Raw genomic sequence first — 15772 nt, forward strand, 5'->3', positions numbered from 1 at the left:
CTCTGCATAGCAGGGCTGCCAGGTCCCAGGGTCGTGGGCTCTTCCAAGTGACGGGGAGCCACTAGGGAGGGCAAATCTAGAAAGGATGAGGAGAAGGTACAGGGAGCGGAACACAACCCAAAGTAAAGGGTTTCTGAAACTCAGGGCTGCCTGGTGGTGAATGAGCTGCCAGATGAGGGAGTGAGATCCCTGTGCACGGAGGCAAGCAAGTCGAGGTGAGGTGCACAGCTGTCTGGGAGGTGCGGAGGGGGCTCCTGGCCTGGCTGTTCCGTTGAGGCCAGGCCCCGGCCACGTCCTGCGGCCCTGGGTGGGGCTGGGATTCTGCACAAGGAAGGGCAGGCCAGCTGGGCTGCAGGGAGAGGTGGAGACTGCGGCCAAGGGTGTCTGCACAGCTGGCCTCGGGAGGGCGGCCGCAGCTCAGCTCGGCAGTTCAGCTGACCGGTGCCAGGCGGGAGTGTGCTCAGAACTTCCAACCTCTCAAGAGAAACCAGAGCCCTGGAATTTATTATGAAATATCCCCACTTCAAAAGATGTCCAAGTAGTCTGCAATGACCGTCCCAGGCCCCCGCGTCCGCCACGGGCTGCGCCGTGCGGCCTGTGTCTGGCCCGCCAGCCTGAGCGTCCTCTCCCACCCCAGGTTCCTGTATGACTTCTACCACTACTTCTACATGCTGACCAACGCCCTCTTCTACGTCAGCTCCACCGTCAACCCCGTCCTGTACAACCTCGTCTCCGCCAACTTCCGCCAGACCTTCCTGGCCACGCTGGCCTGCCTCTGTCCCCTGTGGGGCCACAGGAGGAGGAGGCCGGCCTTCTCGAGGAAGGCCAGCAGCGTGTCCGGCAGCCACACCTTCTCCAGCAATGTCACCCGGGAGACGCTGTACTAGGCCCGGGCGGGGCCAGGCGGGGGGCCGGGAGGGGTCACGGAGGGGCTGCCACTCGGCCTCCACCCCTGTGCACCCAGCGCCTGGGAGCTGGACGGGGGTCGGCCCTGGGCCCGCTCCGTGGCATCCGAGGCCCAGGACCCAGCACCCACACCCAGAGGCTCCATTTCTTTTCGGCTTCTCCTCTCTCACCCTCCCCACCGCCCCCCTCCTCTTTGAAAGCCAGAAAGAGAGACTGATCCTCTCCCAGATCCAAAAAGGGCCTTTAATGAGGAGAAATTAGTGTTGGGTGAAAGGTGGTCTTTTTTGTTCTCGGACTAATGGATGTTGAGGGAGAAAGACATGAAGGGAGTAGGTTGGGGCCGGAGGGTGGTGACCCCGAGAGCTGGCGCTGGGAGGAGCCCAGCTGGCAGGACCACCGCTGTCCTGGCACCGCCGAGAGGGCCTCCGGGCAGCTCAGGACCGGGTCAGCCCCTTGTGCAGCAGGCATTCGACCCACCACCTTTCCAAGGGCGAATCCCAGGAAACTTTGATGTCACAAGAGGTCAATGAAGGGATCAGCCTGGCATCCCTCAGCCCTGGCACCCACCCCCCCCCCCCGCCTGTCCTCCCCAGGCCAAGGTGGCAAAGCTCTGCAGGGACACCACAGGGCAGCTCAGCCTCGCAGTTCTCCATCCTGGCTCTGCGGACACGAGGCCAGGTCAGCAGGGTCCCAGGATAGGGACGTCCTCACACGCTCTCACTCCCGCTGTCCAGCTGAGCTCCTGCAGCCCAGCTCCGAGCTGCTTCAGGGTGGACGCCCCAAGGCAGAGGGGAGTCGGCCAGGTCTCCGAAAGAGGCAGCGCTGGGGTCTGGGCCACAGGTGAGGAGGAGGAGCCGTGGGTACAGGCAGCGCACTGGCCGGCAGCCAGGCGGAGGCCCAGACTTGTTTGTCACGGCCAGCAGGCAGGCCTGGCCCCAGCTCAGGCGCCCAGAAAGGCAGGCGCCTCCTTGGACTCTGGGATCCGGTCTCCAGACAGGATGGCCCGGCCCCAGGAAGGTGCCCTGAGCCAGGGGAAGGCGGGTCCCAGGGGAGCTGCCCTGGACCAGCCGGGACCACGAGTGGCCAGGGGCCCAGAAGTGAAGCACAGGCCTTTTAAAGCAGGTCCTCCCTGGGCCTGGGAGCACATCTGCCCAGAACAGAGACAGTCAGACAGACAGACAGACAGGCAGACCACCTGCCTGGGCGGCACTGACTCAGGATCAGGAGACTTGCTCCTGGTCTGGAGTTAGCCGGGACTCAGTCTCCCCATCCTCAAAAACGACGAGTCGGATACTACGATATCCACGGCCACTTCAGATCTGGGCTCTGCTATGAATCGGGGTATTATATACTTGAGCCCCACAAAATCCTCCCCCAAGCTGTTCACCAAGAAGAGGCCTGCGGGCAGGCCCACAGCTAGTCCCCAGGCCAGGCAGCCCTCCCGTGACCCAGTGGCCACCGGTGCAGGGGACGAGGCCAGCCCGGAGCTCCCACACGGGCATCTGCTCTGGGCAGGGGGCACAGGAGTCCAGCAGATGGGCCCGAGGTCAGCGCAGCCCCCAGCCCTGCTTAGCGAGTGGGCATCAGAGTTCAGCAAAGACTGAGTCTGGGCTCAGGCGTCGGCTTCAGGACGAGGACCTGGACTCTTTGTGACACGTCCTCAGATCCTCCCTGGCCTCCCTGGGCCCCAGACACACCACGATTCCCCCGAGCCCCGGGTTCCCCATCTGAGAAGTGGGCGTGGTCATCCCACCCCCTCGGCCAGGGCTGGATGTGATGGCCCTGGAGGACCCAGCCCAGAGCGGACAGAAGGGACGGTCCCCTGAGGTGGGGGCAGAGTGGACGTGGGATGAGATGCCCACCGCCCAGACCCTGCTGGGGGCAGACGGGCAGGGTCTGCCGCTGAGCCCGAGTCCACTTTACTGTCTGCCCACTTCACGTGCCCTGCCAGACACCCCTCCTGACCGCCCCAGCTCCCGGCCCGTCACCGTGGGACCCCAGAGGCCAGCTCTGTGTGCCGCGTGTGTCTGCTCTCAGAGCCAAGTGCCCGCGTGGCTGGGCACAGTGATGGTGAAACCCTGTGGTGTGCGTTGACCCCCACCACCCCACACGTCCTGCAGTGACAGGGACATCCCCCGACTCCCTCGATAAAGGAATGAAGGAGGCTGTGGACCCGTGACGCACTCCCACGCGGAAGGGCCGGCGGGCCCGCCTGCAGCCGCTGGCTCGCTCGCTCATTCATGAGAAGGTCACTGACGCGGCAGATGGCCCCCGACGGGGCCCTTTTACTGAAAACACATGCGCTTGGTCTCTGAGAGCCCGGAGTCGGGAGACCTGGGTCCACGGTGGCTGTGTGGTGACGCCCTGCCCCTCAGTGTCCTGATCTGTGGCCAGGGCACAGGTGAGGCCCAACGAAGCGCGGCGTGGGGTCCTGTGACTGTTTGCCCCTGGTCTCCACGGCCCTTCCGACCAGCCCGGGGAACCGAGGGGACAAAGCAGCCCCTCCCTGGGGGCCGGCGGGTGGGGAGCCAGGACAGGGGGGGCGCTCAGCCTGCCTGCAGGCACAGCCACCCTGTCTGGAGCCCCCCGGCAGCAGGGGGACCTTCTGCAGCGGGGTGTCCCCTCCTCCCCTTTCCTCTTCCCCTGCTCTGCCTTCATCTCCCCGCAGCAGGATCCCCGGAGGCCCGCAGCCTGGGGGACAAGAAGGAAAGCATCTTTCCAGATTGCAGACCCTCTGGCCTCCCCCTTGAGTCTCCTCGGCAGTCTTCCCCACGCTCCCCTTCATTCATTCATTCACCTGCCAGGTGCCCCTCGAGGCCTGGCTTCCTCAAAGCCACCCCATTCTGATTGGCACAGGGCTGCTCAAGGCCTCTGTGCTTTTGACTCACCCGCCCTATCAGCAGGGAAGTCTCAGAACTCCCACTGACTCTGAGGAGTAAAGGATTCACTGGCAAGCTCCAATAGGTGCGCTGACATTTTATAAGAATAGCCAAAGGAATGAAACTCCAACAGTGAATTTCAGGCCAGCCATGGAGAGAGACATTTTGGGGACAATGGCAGGCAGTCCCAAACCCTAGCTGCACCTCAATGCCACTGTCCCATGGGGCCAGAGCTCTGGACGAGCCCCTCCCCACCTCCTGCAGGTTTGCTGAGCTCCGGTCCCTGTTCCAGCACAGGGACAAGAGAGGAATCCACTCTCCTATAGGAAGGCACCGCTGGCCCCATCACTGTCGCTAGGCAACAGGAGGAGGGCTTGGGAGAGAATTCCATACATTTTAAATACATTTGAAGAAAGAAAAAAAACAGCCAGTGGCTGGCTGCTGGGGCCTGAGTATGGGGATAGCTGCCCCCCATCCAACTCCTCCCCCGCCTCCACCCTCCCTCCCACCCCCTCCTGCCTCCCACTTGCCCCCCACTGCTTCCCGCAATTATGATTTGAATTCCAATTTTTATCAGAACACCATGGAAACCCCACCCAGGCTGAACTGATGAAGGAGAGAATGGGACAAGGGGAAGGCCAGGAGCCAGTTGGGGAAGGAGGAGAGGCAGAATGAGGGGCCTTGAGGGGTTGTCCCTCCACCCGGGAGGGTCCCCGCAGCACACACGCGTGCACCCGCACCATGCACACACGTGCTCGCACACACGCCCAGTGTGCACTGGCCTCCCACCCCCAGGCCTCATTCCTCGGCTCTGAGGTCGCCAGTTCTCAGCCTGCGGTGCAGCTTGGGGGTGGGGGTGGCTAATGCCTGGACGCTGCCCTCCTGACCATCTGGGCCCCCATCCCACCTCCCCTCCTCTTGCTCTCGGAACCCCCGGGGACCCCCAGCGAAGCTAGAAGGGAACTTCGAGGGAGTCGCCTGCCACAGTCAAGGACGCCCCGGGAGGCAGTGGGAGCGCGCGTCCAGCCAGCTCCCAGCACCTGCGCGGGCCCCAGTGGCGCCACAGCTCCAGAACTCCCAGCTCGCCTACGCGTCTCCCTACCCACGTCTTCACTCCTCGAGGAATGTGAGCTCAGCCTCCAGGGAGAGAACTGGACCCGGATAGAGCGGGAGTGAGGCCCGAGGGGCGGGCTGGGCTGGACCCAGTCCCCCCACCCGGAGCCCCCGCCTGTCTAGCTTGCTGTGCGCACATTAACTTTCAAGATGCAAAACCTTTATCTTTTATGATAAAAGCAATTCATTCTCTTGTGAAAAACTGAAATAACATGAAAGAGGACAAAGTACAGAGTGAAGTCTCTGCTTAGTGCCACCTGGAGGTAATCAGGCTGGCAGATGGGCGAGCACAACGCCCGGGGCTATGGGCACTGCCAGCCGCTGCGGACAAAAGTGCCAGTCCTTGAATGGAGCGCACACTGCCACGTGCGCGCGCACACACACACACTCATATACACACATGCGCACACACATACACATACATGCACACACACGTGCACGTGCACACACACATGCACACTCACATATGCACATGCACGCACCTACACGCATGCACACACATGCACACATACACACGCATGCGTGCACACGCACACATGCATGCATGCACATACATACACACATGCACGTGCACACACACACACAGCTGCAGCCATATCAGTGCACACAGCGCTCCCCCCTTCCTTTGTGTGCACCCAAAAAGCCATTTTTTTAGACACAAAGTTAAAATAAATTTCTGACATTCAGATGTTTCCAAAAGCAAATTTTCCTGTGCAAGTGAGAGGTCCCCGAGTGTCCAAGCAGAGGACATGCCATATCCCAACAGGCCTCAGCTGACCCCATGGGAGCCCAGAGATGGGGATGGCCCTTCAGGGGTGTCTTGGGGGATGGGACGGGGAGCGCTTTATACCCCTCCCCCCTTTCCTTATCGGACTGTCACTGGATGCAGCCCAGGGGAGGCTGAGGGGACAGCAATGAGGGCAGGGACAGGAAAGGGGGACAGGAAGTGGGGAACGGCAGGGAAGGGACACGAAACACCCGGCTGCCCTCTCTCGGGTTGTGCGACCTCGCAGGAGTCGCTGGGCCCCTCCATGCCTTGGTTTCCGTGTCTGTTCCACAGGGAGGGGGGTGGTTCCTTTAACTGATGAGGAAACTGAGGCTCAGAGAGGGTCTCTGCCCATGTCACCTGGGGTCCACAGCAAGGCAGAGGGCACTCAGGTCTCCCAGCTCCGGCCGGGCCCTCCCTCCACCGGGACAGCCTCTCCCCACCCCGCCTCTGGCCGCAGGTCCACAGCCCCCGGGCAGCAGCTCCGCCCTCATCAGTCCACCTGCCCCACACCAGGGGTCACCGCACTGTCCCCTATTCCTCCAAATGCGCTGTTCCTGGACAGCTAATGAGCACACAGGTTACAGCCTCTGCCACCCAGCGTCGTCTGAGGAGCCTGATGGACACGTGAAACCTCATTTCAAAACCACCTGCGCCACCCTTGGTGCCTCAGCAGGAACAGGGAGGGGGCGCCCGAGAGACCATCAAATTGCCCTCCCCCACCCTCCCAGGTACTTGGGGCATCCCCGCCCCCCCAGGCCCATGGTAGCTCTAATCCAGCGAGGCTGCTTGGAGGAGGCTGCAAGGGGGGCAGCCCTGGCTACACTCCCCCAGAGCCCACCGAGTGGCTGGAGATTCCCGTGGGCAGATTTACCTGAGCCCCTCCTGAGTGCCAGGCCCGGGCTGTTCGGGGACCCAGTGGTGAGCAGGGCAGGACCCTGGGCCTGGGCAGCGGGGGCACAGATGAGAATGAGGAAAACAGACAAGGAGGTGAGAATCGTGGGGTGGGCTCTCAGGGAGCAAACAGAGAGAGTGGCTGGGAGGGGCACGCTCCCTCGGGGGCTGGGATGGTGACACCTGTGTGGCCAGAGCAGGAGAGCCAAGGGTAGAAGGGGGACAGGTGGGCAGGGCTGGATGGCAGGGCTGGCTTTATTCTGAGCTCCTTGAGGACACGCGGGTAGGGGGTGGCATTACAGATATTACAGGAGTCGGCCCAGCCCAGCGATGGGAGCCTGGTGTCCACAGAGTGCCGGGCCAGCAGGGCGGCCAGCACTGCAGGCTGTCTGTCCACATTAGTCACTTCTCTTGGGCCCAGATTACCCTTAATCACTCAGTTCCTTCTCCGGCAGTCAGGCTCCTCATCATTCGTCTGCATTAGAAAGGGACGCTTCCAGAAGGACCTCAGGAGGCAGAGCCCCGCCTCCTGTCTGATGGCGCGGACCCCTACCTGAGGTGACCCCAGGGCTGAAGGGGCCTGGAGCTGCCCACACAGTCCCCCCACGTCCGACGACGGTCCCCTGGGGTTCCCACCGGTCCCCACAGCCCAGCCCACCAGTCTGCACCTGTTTCCATCACTCGACACATTTAATGAGCACCTACTGTATGCACCCAGCCGGGAGGGAGCAGCTCGTTGGGGGTTCGGGGTGGGAGGCCTCCTTGGCCTCAGTTCAGGCCCCTCTCAGGGCAGCACCCCCCCCCCCAGCACCAGGCTGTCTGGTTCTCGGACCCCCTGTACTGGGGCTCCAGTAGGGAGCCTGGGAAGCTGCATTTACCCAGAAGTTATGGGGTCCGGCCTGGGATGGACTGGCCCCTTCTGAGCCTCCCAGCAGCGCCAGGAGATGCCCCTGCATTGTCCCTAGTTTACTGACGGGGGAAGGGCCTGGGGAAAGGCCTGTGTCCCTGAGCAGCGTGTCCCCCAGCCCCTGCCCGCCGCTGGTGTGGGAATCCAGCCTCAGTGCGGATGAGTAGGGAAGGAATTTTAAGGCCCACCTTCCACCCAGGGGTCCCTGGGGTCCTGAACCCCCTTCCCCCACCCAACCCCAGCCAGAGCAGCCCTGGCCTCAGTCCTCGGGGCCCCAAGAAGCCAGAGAGGCAGGTTCTTACATGGCCAGGTGGCATCTGTGGCCAGGAGGGTGAATGTGACGGGCCCTGCCCACATCCGAGGCCTGTCCCTGCCTGGCCTAGGATGCCCTGTTTCCAAAACCTGCCGTGGCACCCGCCCCGTCCACTCCCCCTCTGAGTGGCAGCCTGTCTGCAGCCCCCATGTGCCCCACTTGCCCTTAAGTGTGTCCTAGGCCCTGCTCACAACCACAGCAGTGAGACCAATGGTTGGACTCTCCAGCGCGCCCTGCAATTTCGTCCTTGCCGCGGCTCCAGATGAAGGAACTGTCAGCACAGCCATTTCACGGGGCACCAAGCCTCCAGGGCATCGGACAGTCTGGCTGGGATCACCCGGCCTGGAGAAGCGGCAGGCTGGGGCCCGGAGCCAGGACCCCCCTGTGCCCCGAGCGCCCCCGTGTGCTCAGCGCAGGCCCGTGGGTGCTACAGCAGGGCTGGCTGGACACCTCCCTGCTGGCCCCTGTATGGGTAAACAGACATTGAAAAAGAAGAAAAGAATTCTTCCTGGTGCAAAAAGTCCTCTCCCCTTTTTCTGCAAGTGTTTATTTTAGAGAGCTTTTGATAGCACCTCCCTGTGAGAGAAAAATACATCTCCTTAAAAGCTAAATAAGCCTCGTGCCAGCTTCCAGCCCAGGCCTGTGCTTCTCAGGGGGCTGGCAGCCATCGCTCCCTGACACGCAGTCACGAAGGAGATGGCGTCCCTCTCCCAGCCCCTGCGGGAGCAGGAGCCTGACCCCAACTACCTCCTGTCATAGAGACGTGAGAGGCTTACTTTTCCTTTGGATAGAGCCTATTAGCTCACACAGACGGTCACCCCCATTACCGGGTGGATTTAGGATGAACTGTATGTGACAATGGTGCTGTCAAGCCCTGCGACTTGAGGACCAGCAGCTGTTCACCTAGAACACGTGTGGTCAGCGGGTGTGTCTTCTTGGCTCTAGAAGAGGCATGATCGCACCTCTCAGCAGGTGACCTGTGACGCACGTCACATACTGCTTTATGCTCTTTCGGTAATGAGACTCTTTTCTTTCTCCTCTACCTCTGGGGAGAGGTTTCCCGATCGGCAGGTTTCACTCCTAGTTCTATTTCCCCGGAACCCCAACCCCGTGTGACTTGGAGTGCCACCAAGTGCCCGGCGTGATGTCCCCCTCACATTACCTAGCGGTTTTCCGTTTGAAGCTGCTTGACTCTTTCATATGCCCATAGATGCGGCTTCTTGAAAAGGAGCACACGTGCCCTGAGAGTGGAATGTGCGGTACAGAGATGCTGGCGCTCCTGAAAAGAAAAGGCAAACCCGCCCGGCTCCCACCCACCCAGGAGGCACTCAACTCAGCTCCCCAGATGCCCCGCCTGCCGCCTCCCGGGCAGAGGGAGGTGCCAGCCGGCTGAGCGGGCATGTAACCGCTTTCCCATCCATCCGGAAAGCCAACCCCACACGTAATTCAAGGACAGCCTTGCTGCTGGCCCCCAAAAACACCAGGCTGAGCTCGGGGTTCTGTAAAGGCAAGCGTCTGTCGGTGACTTTGAATGACTTTCCACTAATTACCTGCCAGGGAGCCCAAAATAACTCCCCAGTGTGCAAGCCTCGGGGTGAGCCCTGACTGAGACCTGATTCTACATCTCGTCTTTTCATTGTTTTTTATTTTATTTTTATTTTTTAAAACATTTTTTATTTCTTTAACGTTGTATCTATTTTATTTATTTTTGGCTGCGTTGGGTCTTTGTTGCTACGTGTGGGCTTTCTCTACTTATGGGGAGCAGGGGCTACTCTTCGTTGCGGTGCACGGGCTTCTCATTGCAGTGGCTTCTCTTGCTGTGGAGCACGGGCTCTAGGCGCGCGGGCTTCAGTAGTTGTGGTGCACAGGCTTAGTTGCTCCGCGGCATGTGGGATCTTCCCGGACCAGGGCTCAAACCTGTGTCCCCTGCATTGGCAGGCAGATTCTTAACCACTGCACCACCAGGAAGCCCCACTGTTTGTTTTTAAAATATACCTTTTTCATACATATAGATACAATTTTTCAAATAGATGATATATACACACCGTGCAGCACGAAAAGAGGTGCAAAGCTGATGCCGAGAAACATCACCATCCCGTCCCTCCCACACCATCCCGTCCCTCCCACACCGCCCCTCTGGTCCTCCCCAGAGGCAGCCCCCGCAGGGAAGTGGGTGACCGGGTGGCCCTTCTTGAGCACCCAGCCCCCCGCCTCTGACCAGCGATGGAACCTTCCATGTCCGGCTCACATACAGACCTGCCTCGCCCCTGGAGCCATGTCACGGGCAGAGGGACTTGGCAGATGTGATTAAGGTGTGGGGAGAGCCTCCTGGGTTCCCAGGTGGGCCCATTGTGGCCGCGTGAGCCCGGCCCGGACAAATGGGCAGCGGCTCCGTCCTGGAGCCTCCCGGTTGGAGCTCAGTGGGTGACACTGTCATTTCAGCCTGCGGACCAAGCAGAGGGCCCAGCTGAGCCTTGCAGCTGTCTGCCCTGCAGAATGTCAAGCGGTAAATTGTGCTGTTTGGCGCTGCTACACTGTGGTCATTTATTGCGGCTGTCACTGGGGAATCAGAGAATTGATAGCGTCCCCCTGTGCGCTTTGCTGCAGCACACTTACCAGCTCCCTGTGCGTGCAAACCTACATTCTGTTTGGTCTTTTGCTGTGAAGAAACTTTTGCAGTAAGTATCCTTGCACGCTGTCTGGTGCACATGCTGTGCAGGTCAACCTGCTCGTGAGCCCTGAGTTAACCCTCTCCTGTGGGCCCTGCAGAGGTTGCGTTGACACATGGCCACCATCCCAGCCACCCCGGGGCCCTCCCCGCAGGGGCCGCCTGATGCTGGGTGCTGTGTGGCTGTCACCTGCTTCGTCCTGAGCTGGTGGTATCCTGGATCTGAGTCGGGGGCCGTGAGGGAGGCGGGACAGGGGCTCTGGCTCCCTGTCTGCAAGGAGGGGACAGCTCCATACTCCCAAAAAAACAAGACCCTGCTCTCCACGGCGCTCCGAACGCTGTTCCTGACGGCTGGAGGGCAGGACGGGCCTGGGACAGCATAGTGAGCAGCAAGGGGACAGCAGGGGCAGGACACGGCCACGCACTCCTGCCCAGTTAGGCCCCCAACTGGGACCCATGTCTCGCCGGCCCCTCCCTCCCGCTACTGGTGCCAGGGCCGCCGGTGCTCACCTGCTCGGGTGGCCATCCCTGCGAGCCTTTCCTGGAAAGGACCTTCGTGACCCCCAGGGTCCAGCTGTGACACAGGCTCGGTCCAGGGGTCACCGGAAGGTTTGTGCTCAGATGGGCTGAATATTCTGGTCTGTTTCTTGCTCAAGGCTGGGAGAAACGGTTTGCTTTGCAGGAAAATGCTCCAGGCGATTTCATGACACATGGAGACTCCTCCGGCGGGTACGACAGGACCCTGAGTCCTGGTACCGAGCAGGTTGTGTCAAAAGCGCAGGGGAAATAGTTTGGTCCAACCTCCTGGCTTGGCCTGTGTGTCCATCATGCTGTGAGGTTGGATTCCTTCATTCCTGCCCAATTTGGCCCCTGGTGGAGCCTCAGACCCCACAGAGGCAGCCGTTCCCAAATCCACGAGCAGGTAGAGAAAGGAAAGAGAAGGCTGTGGGAAAGCAAGTGTCGATTCTTATGGGAAACAGTTCTCAGTGGCCAAGAGTCGGGGTGGTTGGGAAAACAGTGATACACAGAGAGATTATTAGCACCCCTTGCCATCACACTGTGGTGAGGGGGGCAAATTGTGCCAACCTGGACGGTACAATTCTGAGGGAGAGACAGTTCTCAGATATGCACAAAGATGAGCCCTGCGACAGATGGGAAGAAGAACCCCCCACGAGCACCATGTGGCCTCCAGGTTATGCGGCCGCTTGCAAGCGGCAGAGCCCACACGCCTCCACCCTGTTCTGCTTTTCTCCACTGTGGATGCCTTGATTTGTTCTCTTATCAACTACTCCCATCTCTCAAACATGAGGAATCGTGCAGTGTTCACACCTCAGTGCCTGACACATAGATAGTGGGCGCCCAGCAAATGTCTGTGGGATGGGTAATGGGTGAGTGGATGAGTGGGTGGATGGATGGATGGGTGTGTAGATGGATGGATGTGTAGATGGATGGAGGGATGTGTGGACGGATGGTGGATAGGTGGATGGATGGGTGGATAGATGTATAGATGGATGGATGGATGGATGGAAGGATGGATGGAGGGATGTGTGGACGAATGGTGGATAGATGGATGGATGGATGGATGGATGGATGGATGGAAGGATGGATGGAGGGATGTGTGGACGAATGGTGGATAGATGGATGGATGGATGGATGGTAAAGGAAGGAGACATGCAGTACACCACAGGAAGATGCCATGTTCTTTTTGTTGATCATTTTGTCCCTCTCTCTGCTGAGAGGCAACATGAGGAAACTCCTTGCCTGTAGAGCCAAAATAGCTGCTAATAACAAGGCTAATGCCTGTTGAACTTTGCCTAGGAAATTTCTATTTGGAAATGAAGATTCTGACAGGTTCAGCGTCTCGGTTGTGGAAACAGACTGCACAGCTGTGCCCACCCAGAGGACTAGAAGGGATTTGGTGCCCGAGTGCACACCTCACAATTAGAACTTTCTGCCAGCTGCTTCCGGTGGGGGGAGACAATGCCTGTGGCCACAGAACGTCACTCACAGGCTGAGCCCCAGGACCCGTGCAGAACCCTGTGACAGGGACCCCAAATGGGCCCAGCCTGGAGGCTGGAGACCCAAACACTCCCCACCACCCCTCTGCCTGCTGCTTCTAGATGGTTCCTCCCCCACTCACGGGCTTCCCATGGGAGGGGACTCCCTGCCACCAGCCACCCTGGCGTGGGGAGTGTGTGCACCTCGGGGCCATGACGGGGGAGAGGGAGGGTTGGTTTTTATAATAATCATCTTCATCAACATAGAGACAGTGTTTATATTCTTCAATTTTTTTATGATGAAAAATGTCAAACCTACAGAAAAGCTGAGAGAGTATACAGTGGGCACCTGGCCACCCACCAGCAGGATTCAACAATCGCGAAGGAAAAAATTCTACATTTCCTTTTAAGTTTGCCAGGAGGTCCGAGATTAGGACACAGCCAGGACAGCAGGAGGGAAACCTGGGCCTGGGGAGGGGTGGGGGACCGGGGGGGGGGGGGGGGTGGAATGCGGGTGGGGCAGGGGAAGCGGGGATGGAGTGGGGGTGGAATGGGGGTGAGTGGGGGTGCGACGGGGTGGGCGGCAGCCCCCCAGCATCCCGGCCAGAGGACCAGGTGAGGAGGCAGGAGGGGTGGGGCAGCTCCCCATCCACTGGGACTACCCCCGGTTCTGGGCAGCAGGTGGACCCCAGGGGGGCCTCCTCCCCTCTATGGCTTCTCTGGGGAAGCTCCTGGCCAGGAAACGGAGGCTCCTCCCCTGCAGCCCCCAGGGGGCCTCGGCCAGAGGGTGAGTCTGTTGATGACTTTGCGAGTCAGTTGTGATGTGTCAGATTCTCGGGAAAGTATGATAAACGCTGTGATCTCTCCCCAGAGATGTCAGCATCTCGTGTGTGCACGCTGGCTGTCATGACGAGGGAAGGGGCCAGGCATCCTCGCGCACCGGGTATTTTGGGAACAGGGAGGGGATCCCGAGGGTAACAGAGCGCCGAGGCCACGAACGCAGCTGGCCAGGGATGGGCTTCTTCCACGGGGAACCCCTCCCCGCCCCCCGCCCCGGTGCACCCAGGGAACTAGAAGAGGCTCCTTTGGGCTTTGGACCCAGGGACCACTGTGGAAGCTTCTGTCTCCAGGCTCCGACTGCCGTGGCTCCGCTGAGACGTGGGCCCTGCCTGCCAAGCCTCCCCGGGGGAAATGCCCAGCAGCTTCACCGAGCCCTCAGCCAATAGCACAGCTGGCCTTGCTTCTAGGGATCCAGACGAGAAAGTAGATTCTCCTTAATTATCTGGACATTTCAGACAAAGGCCATGCCCCCATTCCCGGCACCTCCCCGGCGAGGACTGTCATCCAGAAGAGCAGGGCTGGGGCCAGGCTGGCTCCAGTGCCCGACAGACAGGAAACAGCCCACGTCACCGTGGAGGGGACAGGCGCACAGCCCTCCGCCCTGCCTGGGACCCAGGGGGCCCAGCACAGCGCTTGGCCTTGACTGCTGCCCAATCCTCAGACCCTGAGCCTCAGGTGGAAGATGGGAAGGGTCTTTAACAGGTGGCACGGCCCAGCTTGGGCAGACCAATGCCAAGAGGCACTGGGCTCTGAGCCCAGCACTCGCCTCAGTCCCAGGAAGGGCCAACACCGCCATCTGTTCTGAATTAACCCGGGTCCGCACGAGCGGCCGCCCTGCCCCAGCCTCACGCGGACCTCAGAGATTAACCAAGGAGGAGCGCGTGGCCCGGGCCCCACGTGGACGTCCCCGACGAGGCCAGGCAAGGGGCCCGGGACCCAGTGACAGAGCTGGAGCTCAGGCGGGGGCGCTCTCAGACGGGGGCTGCGTAGGAGGGCTTGTCGGGTCCCATCCTGGGCTCCGCCGAGCCATCCCGCTTCCCCGGCCCCACGAGCCAGCAGGAAGGCAGCTGGGAGACAGTCTCACGGGGTGCAGTGAGCTCCAGCAGCCATGTCCCTCCCTAGCAGCCCTTCAGGCTTCCTCGAGGGCTGCCGTCCCACCCCCTGAGGCCCATCCAGCTGGTGACAGTCAGTGCAGCACACCCCTTCCCAGCACGTGGGCCTGGACTGCAGGAACAGAGTTGGAGAGCAGGGGACCCCACTTGCCCCAGCGCCCCCATTGCCTGTCAGCTCTGCGAGCCAGCCAGGGTCCCTTCTGCTGCTCGCCACTCCAGACCCCCCAACACAGAAATGAGGGAGAACACTCTGGAAGGAAGGAAGGCCCTCCAGCCGAGGCCGGGTGTGAGCTCTCATGCTGAGGATTTTCAAAGCCAAGACTGCCGTCTTTGCGAACTTATGGTCAAAACCTGCCCGCTGGGGCCATCCTGCATCGGGCCTCCTCAGATGCACCCGCCCGTCCTGGGCAAGAGCTGCCCTGGCAGGTGCCGGTGGGAGCTGAGCGCCCAGAGGCGGGCAAGGGTCACAGCCAGGACCCCCGGTGAGCCAGATAACGTGTGACTGTTTCAGGACCACTCCTGCCAGACGCTCTGTCCCCGGACAGACCACGTTCACGGCCAGGACCGTGATGGCTCCTGGGGGGGCTGGGGGGGACAGGGGCCCAGCATCACACGGGGGGTTCTGGTACGGCCAGGAGCCATGGGGGTCCTCAGCTGCACCCAGGCCAAGCCTCGGGGGTCCCTCCCCTCCTACGTAAAACCAAGGGGCGGGTGGGTCTTCATGACTGCGTTTCCTCCAACCAATGCTGAAACCAGGACCTGCCTCTACATGAGTTCCCAGGATTCCGGAGTGGCCCCTACCCCAGCAGGCCCCCCACCCCATCTTTGGGGCTATAACTGGTCCAAGTGGTCCTGTCAGAGATACCCCAGTGCTCACGGGAGACCCCTGGTGACCCCATGAGATCCTTCTGAGGGGTCAGCCCTGAAAGCCCTTTTCATTTCCCCTCTGCCTTCCCCACCACCGCCTCACGCTGACCACCTCCATCTGTGGACTTAACATGAAATGGAAATGATTTCATTTTACAAAGCAAGTTTGGGGAATTATTTTAATCAGAAAGCCTTGCTCTGGAGTACCTAGAAAGGCCAGGATTTGGGAATCGATCATGTATGAAATTATACAATGCTATTTTTTAAAACAAAACAAAACTCACTGTTGCGGTAGGTTTCCTTCACGTTATCTTTTTTCCTCTCCATCTCTATATATTTTTTAACTTTTTAACTTGAAATAATTTCAAGCTCAAGTTGCATGACTCATACAAGAGCATCTTGGCCCACCCCTCCCCCACCTCCAGACACACCAGGTCGCTGCATCTGCCCGAGTTTGCTTTTCAACCCTTGTCTCTCTATGGATCCTCTTCTGGACCATATGAGATCATT

General features: G+C 60.3%; 1 protein-coding gene across 1 annotated transcript in view; it reads left to right on the top strand.

The window, feature by feature from the left end:
• The window catches only part of NTSR1 (neurotensin receptor 1), a 46998-nt gene extending 46111 nt beyond the window's left edge, over positions 1 to 887 (top strand). The window contains exon 4 of the mRNA XM_007185209.1: positions 638 to 887. Coding sequence (XP_007185271.1) covers positions 638 to 887 — 250 coding nt within the window. The remainder of the gene's footprint in view (positions 1 to 637) is intronic.
• Positions 888 to 15772: the final 14885 nt, after the last annotated feature.

Source organism: Balaenoptera acutorostrata, chromosome 15 (assembly GCF_949987535.1).
Source record: "Balaenoptera acutorostrata chromosome 15, mBalAcu1.1, whole genome shotgun sequence".
Lineage (NCBI taxonomy): Eukaryota > Metazoa > Chordata > Mammalia > Artiodactyla > Balaenopteridae > Balaenoptera > Balaenoptera acutorostrata.